General features: G+C 39.6%; 1 protein-coding gene across 2 annotated transcripts; it reads left to right on the top strand.

Moving 5' to 3' along the window:
• Positions 1-1,160: 1,160 nt before the first annotated feature.
• On the top strand, positions 1,161-4,319 carry gemin7 (gem (nuclear organelle) associated protein 7). Of its 2 annotated transcripts, XM_062561173.1 has the most exons (3): positions 1,166-1,290; positions 2,776-2,912; positions 3,371-4,319. In XM_062561173.1, the coding sequence occupies exon 3, from the start codon at positions 3,382-3,384 to the stop codon at positions 3,766-3,768; it is 387 nt and encodes a 128-aa protein (XP_062417157.1). In that variant the 5' UTR covers positions 1,166-1,290; positions 2,776-2,912; positions 3,371-3,381; the 3' UTR covers positions 3,769-4,319. The 2 variants fall into 2 exon arrangements, with proteins under 2 accessions (XP_037334913.1, XP_062417157.1); XM_037479016.2 differs by lacking the exon at positions 2,776-2,912 and having other exon boundaries at positions 1,161-1,290.
• Positions 4,320-6,792: the final 2,473 nt, after the last annotated feature.

The following is a 6,792-nucleotide window of genomic DNA, read 5'->3' on the forward strand; positions in this document are numbered from 1 at the left end:
GCTGCCCCGATCCATTCACAGCATTGTACGTGAGCACCAATGTTTTGAACTGAATGCGAGCAGCTACTGGTAACCAGTGAAGATAGGGGATGATCGGTGAAGTGTGGGAGAATGGTAAACGAGAGGAGTGTAAAAACACTTTAAAAAGTGGAAAGATCAAAGGGGTTTTAGGGGAAAGTTGACTATTGCAAAATTTCAGCTTCTGGCAAGGGAACTCAAAGGAAAGAAAAGAGGGAAACTTTTACTGAAGCAAAGGTGTGTTCAAACAAGGTGCAGTTGCGCAAGTATGGAGTAGGAAGAGTAGGTAAAGATGAATAACAATAAATGTGATGTCATGCGATTAATCCTCCTGATTTTATGTTAATTTTAAAGAAGTAACAATGCTTCCTTTGCCTATTTTTTTCCATCTCTCTCTCCAGTCTTCATCCATTCGTCACGTCCTCCACCTCCTCAGTTACCATCACTAACCACAGCCCTGGTCCCACAGAGCCCAGACCATGTGTCTGCATTGAACAAATGAGCCAGAACTAATGGTGGTGATGAGGAAGTATCTAATCCATCTGTTCTTAAGTGTATTCCCGAAACAAATAGAAACTTGGAGGCCGAGGACAGGGGGAGATTTGGGAGTAAAAAAATTGCATGACAACATGTCACATACAAACAATAAAATAAAAATAAAAGAGATAGATGATTTTAGTGCAGATCATCCAATAAAACATTTTAAACATTACTACAACCACTAAATATGGCATGAACTGTGGATTCAGTAAAGCAGGGGTGTCGCTGACTGTCTCTGCTCTGCTCACTGAAGCAAAACAATACGTGGACAAAAAATATCAGAGCCAAGAGCAGCGAGTGTATTTAAATACTGCTGCTAACACATCCTGTCAGACTAGGATTATTTATTTATATCCGTTGAACTTTTCTCCTCTTGTTACCCTGGTAACTGCTGTCATAACAGACGGTTGCGTCGATTCTTACTGTAAATACTTCAAACAAAAAATACTTAAGTAAAAGAAAAATTACAGATTTAATACTTTAGAAAGTAGAAGTACACAAAAAAACTACTCAATTACAGTAACGCGAGTAAATGTAATTCCTTACTTTCCACCTCTGAAATTAGATTATATATTTCGTCAAAAGAAATACATTTCAAGCGCCGGCCTGTGTTCCGCTTTGGCGGTAATGAGCCTGTGGGGCGCTTCAGCGTCTCACAATAAATCTCACGAAGAAGAAGAAGACAATATGCACGCTTGCTGGTGTCGCTGATGCAGTGCACTGAGGGAAACGGTGAGTTACGTTAAATGTTTATATTCACAATGTGGGGCTTTACTAAAAACGATGGTGTATGAAGTTGAAAGCATGATTTACTGTCAAAGCGGGTCCAAATAAACGTTGTACAACTCCATGGTTATCAGAGTTGTCCGAGCAATTAGCAACGTGCTCCAACTATCTTACCTTAACTTAACGTTAACCTTAAGTAAACTAACTATGCATAATAAAGTTTTACAACGTTTTCATGTCAAACATGTCTGCATTGTGGGGCCAAAGTGTGAAACCCACTGAGGTCACTGGGTTTCACACTTTGGGGATTAACTGTCAAACTAGCTCTAGCAGCAGTTTGAGCTATAACGTTTTGGTTGAAAACCTGTAGCGATGTGAAGGTTTTTGTTCTTCTTGCATCGAAAGCATGAAACGCAGCCATTGAAGGGTAACGTTAGCAATCAATACCAATCACTGTCTTTAACATGGAATTTGTTGTAGTGTTGTAACAGACTGACATGTTCTGTGAGCGAGGTTACAAATTTACCGAGTTTAGAAGGTCAGTGGAGGGCTCACGATGTTTGTGTCAATCATCCTAGTTCCACCTATGGGGACGTGTAGTGATGTTTGGGGGCGGCTTAAAGTAACGGGACGCGGGAAAGTGGTCGGTAAAAGGTGGCGATGGTCGGTTCCTCCGGTGGTCGGCGGAAGGATCCTTTTTAGCGTTTAGTTTAGTCCTTAATGCAAATTACATGTAAATGAGTATCTTACGACCTTGGGTTTGCCCTAAGTGTTTGTTTAAACTTTATTGTGAATGTAGCACAACACACGGACCTACAAGTAGCGCAGCGTCTTAAATAAAGTACGTCTTAATGCGAGGCTTTAGAAATCAACAGAGATTCTGTATGTGTTGTGTCGCGGGAGCAAAGCAAGGACCAGACTTGGTACTTTAATCAAATACATATGTGACAGGAGTATTCTGTCCTGCAGTCATACGTGTACGGACCTGTTTCAAGCTGTCTAGCAACAGCAATGAAAGTGGGCCTAATACAAAGTGCGCTCGGACTATATAGTCTTTAATGGTATTTTTGATTGGTTCACTAAGCTGGAGGCGGCTCCTTGTTTATGACCTTCGGAGAGCCCCATTGGAGCACAGGGATGTCCATCCCTTCAGGGTCTTGGATCATCACATCCCCCGTTGTTCATGAGTTCACTCATAATTAAGATGTTTTGTGTGTGAGATATTCTGTTTGATCTACATTTGACCCTGAGAGTTTGTGCAGTTCTTTAGCAACAGGTTCACTGCATATTTAGGATGTTTTGCGTGTGAGCCGTGGCCATCCCTGTCCCATGTATGGACGTGACCCTGAGAGTGCGTGCAGCCTCTTTATCAACATGTTTGTGTGCTCCGGGTCATACATGGCCTCCACTCATTATTATTATTATTATTATTATTATTATTGTAATTGCAGTCTAGCGTGAGCATGCATGATTATATTTAATACTCAACAGGTCATAAAGTTTGAAGTGGGTCTTTTGGCCAATGTTTTGATAACCGACCGCAGCCAGCGGACAGAGAGCACCAGCGGACTGACTACTTCCCACGTCCGGACAAACCGTTTGTCTGACCACTGGCGTCACTGCAAAATGTAATTTGCATGAAGGACTAAACTAAACGCTACTGAAACTGTTTCCTGGTTCATAATAAAATCCTGAGAAGAACACGTTGTGCAGAGCTTCATTAGCGAGAGTCGCTGCAGTATTAACATCAAACCGTTAATGGTATTGAATTAATAACGTTATAAAGCAGAGAAAGCAGAACATCGTCAAATGATCTACTCGTTGTGTGAGGGTCAGCCTCTTTTGAGATTGTACTCTATTTTAACTATGACAATTTTAACTAATTCTAGTGTATTAATTGTTGCCATTCATTTAATCAAATCATGGAAATACAAAATCTTTATTTTTAGCTCAATTATACAAAGTCGTAGTGAGTTGTCGTACAGCAAATAAATGTGTTCAAAAATACACATTTGTATTTCTAAAGTAACTATGCCTTGTTTGTATTTGATAAATAATTCAAATTTTCTAAATTTGACATTGGCAGAAAGACTCAACATGACAACGCCGGTTTCCGTGCTTCGCCTGCCAAAAGGACCCGACCCCAACAGCCGAGGATTTGACCCTAAATCTCCTCGCTTCATCGCTCTCTGCCGAACCTCCATTGCCACTTCTCCTGCTTCCGAGGCAGATGCTGAGCAACTGCCAAGAGAGCAGCATGCCCGATCCGTACTAAGAGAGAGTTTCCTCCGATGTCTCCTGTCCATGGCCAACAAGAAGATTCAGTTTCACATGTACGAGCGGGTGAATGTGGAGGCCACCTTCAGAGCATCCGACATCGACGTGTTGAATTTTCAGGTGTCGGACCTGCACACTCCCATCGGCGTGCAAAAAGAGGCTCTGATCCGGTGTCAGGATGTGATTTTATTCACTTTTGATGCATGAATACTAAAGGCTTCTTTTCCTGCCCAAACAGAATATTCATTTTGTAATGAGCACTCGGCACTATGAAGTCTCGTTTGTTGTTGCAAGGGAGCTCAGATTTCAAAATGTGAGATAGTTTATACATTTTGTTATAATAATATATATATATATATATATATTTGTCTTCAGGTGCGGTTGTATATTGATGTTTTCAGTCTCTACGCGCCACTTCATCCATGGTGCTGTGTGAGAAGTTAACTAGTTAAAAAGCAGTTCCACCTTTTAAGCACAAGAGGGAGTCTATGCCTGTGTTTTAAGAGCCAGGAAAGAGACCTTTGTGAGAATGATTTACTTTCTGTAGATAGTCAACACTGCTAGAAAGTGGTTAATACTGTACAGGTGCTCAAGTTGAAATGTCATTACTGAGGCAAATGAAACGCTTACATGTCTTTTGAGTAAAACACTTCTGTTTTTAAGGGGTTTTTTGTTTGGGGGAAGAAAAAAACCTGAAAATACCTGAAAAAAAATTGTCTCACAAATCTTGATGCTGCTTAAGATAAGAAATTCTAACTGATGTATGTAACCATCACAACCATTAAACAATATCATTTTTCGCAAACGCTTTAAAAACAGATTCTAGAGAGATTCAAGTGGTCCACAATGTGAATAGAGTAATTATGTTTGTCTTTTCATCAACATTATCACCACTGTTGCACCTTTATTTGATCAAACTGTCAGGTTTAAATGTATAACTGCAATTATTCGTAATAACTATTGAGTGAAAACATGTTCATGAAAATGGTTGATATAGCATTCATGCATGTACACTGCTGTATGTATATATTGTACATTTTGCATCTGAAGTCATTCCTCTTGAGATAGTTGAGTGTGTTTAGGTTTTGTGTCTCTTTGGGGTTGTGTTTGCAGTGGTCAATGACAGTGTTGCATTAAGTTACGCAATTGTTCTGGTGCAGTGGCTCTAAGACCCCATCTGCCCCAGAGCCTGTGTGAATAGGGCTATTTATTACGCCATAGATAAATTACATTATACATGAATACAGAACTTATCTTTAAAACACGAGTTACAAATAGTTTTTTTTATTGTTTTTTTACATAGTGAAATATTGACCCAAATCAAAGTAAATAAAATGCCCTCAAATATACTCAAGTCCTACTTGGATAAGGTGAATTCAGATTATTGTTCCTGAATGTTTCAGTGATCCAGCATCAACTGATTCCACGTCTGACGGCAGCACTGATATTCATTATACTCACTTATTTACAGTCATGGTCACAAATAATACAGAAGAGCACGATTCTTCATTGTTTAGCACCAGCGTCATGGAGAGGAGAAGCCGGCATCAATACTATTTAATCTTACTAAAAGGTGAATTTTGCGAGATCCCAATAAGTCATTTTGTGTGAGTGCAGTTAGGCGGGCTGTGCTGTGCCCGAGTCTCTTTTTGTACCTGAATTATCTGACCACTCAGTGGAGACAGTCATCAATGGAGCAGTGACTCATGCTCTGTCTCTCTCTCCCTTTCTCGGCCTCCCTAATCCAAAATATGACTAAAACCTCGCATGACGTCATCGAACCTGTGTGATTCAATCAGGAAGCTCTCAAGGACAACCAATGTTAATTTCATATACACAAGCCTGCTCCCTCAGTTCTCACTCTCACCTCTGTGATGAGTGTCCACATCAGTGGCAGCACATACTGGACATAAATGTATGCATTTCCATAACCGTTTATTGTTTGCAGACCAAATCTTTGGTCAACTTAAAACCTAACTAGCAAGTCTAATCTGATGAATTTTTAAAATTAAGTGCCCAACGGTATATGAAATGTTGAAATTTGTTCCAATTAAAGCAGATACACTATGAAGTCCCTTGCAGTCTAATGAAATTACATCATTTTTAATCAATCATTTTTAGTACATTTAGTTTTTTCATTGATTGTGAAGTTTTGGTCACCATATAGCAATAACAACTACCTAAAGTAGACTAAGCACCATCAAACAACTTTTTAAATGACATTATTAACGAAATGGCAGAGATGGGGCAGGCTGTGAAATGAATTGATTTTTTATACTGATTTTGAAATTCTATTCCAATCAACCATGATAATGTCTGAACTATAAAGCTGCTAATCCATATGTTTTGTATTAACAATGAATTAGACATCTACAGCTGAAAGCATCATTTAGCTCCCTGTTTTGCTTTTTTAGTTTTGTGTTCCCTTAAACCCCAGCTTGTTTTTCTTAAACTGTAGAAACTGATGAACCGATTAAGACATGAATGGCTTAGAGAGACTGTATGTTTAAAATGTGAATCGGCCATTAGAATAATGTCTCCTGAAGAGGTCGAGCTGGTTTCACGTTCTCTAAGTCGTACCCGGGCACCGAGACACACTGTCTCAATGTTATCTACTCTTACTGTTTGCCTTTCCTGGCAGTCTGCTTCTGCCCGATTTCAGTGGAAAAACATTCCCACCTTTTAGTATGCACGTGTATCTGTGTGTACGTGTGTTGGCTGTGTCAGTTATGATGGTACAAGGAATCTGCCCCGTATAACAGGAAGCACATTCCGCTTCTTCCTGTTTGTGGCCCTCTCTCACTTCCTGTTGAGTGTCTGATAACCTAAAAAACGACTTCATCACCCTTTTGGCCAGCACATTAAAATAATTTAGCCGTGACATCACGATCATGTATTTTTTGTGTTTACTTTTGTGTGCTTCATAATAGACATGAGTTTTTGCTTATTTCCAGCCACAATTCAATGTATTTATTTCTTCTTTTCAGGCGTTTGTGCATTTCACCACCTGTTTAAAAACCAAATTCCTGCAAAACCATCCCCGAGTACTGTCCCATCTCATTGTGAACTAGTTTAGTGAAGTCTGAAATCAGAACAAGTACAAGTCCATCGTAACTCTTCAATAAATGTAGATGTAACAGAAGTATGGTGCAAAATCATGAACCATGATTGATCAATAACAACACACCGCATCTACGTCAATGCATCCAGTACTATCATGCATTTATACAC

This window comes from Pungitius pungitius, chromosome 3 (assembly GCF_949316345.1).
Source record: "Pungitius pungitius chromosome 3, fPunPun2.1, whole genome shotgun sequence".
Classification (NCBI taxonomy): Eukaryota; Metazoa; Chordata; class Actinopteri; order Perciformes; family Gasterosteidae; genus Pungitius; species Pungitius pungitius.

Bases quoted from the DNA above. Each gene is read 5' to 3' on its own strand.
- gemin7 (XM_037479016.2), top strand. From the start codon at position 1,269: ATGCAGTGCACTGAGGGAAACG. The intron at 1,291-3,370 runs GTGAGTTACGTT...TGACATTGGCAG, and splicing joins GCAGTGCACTGAGGGAAACG to AAAGACTCAACATGACAACG.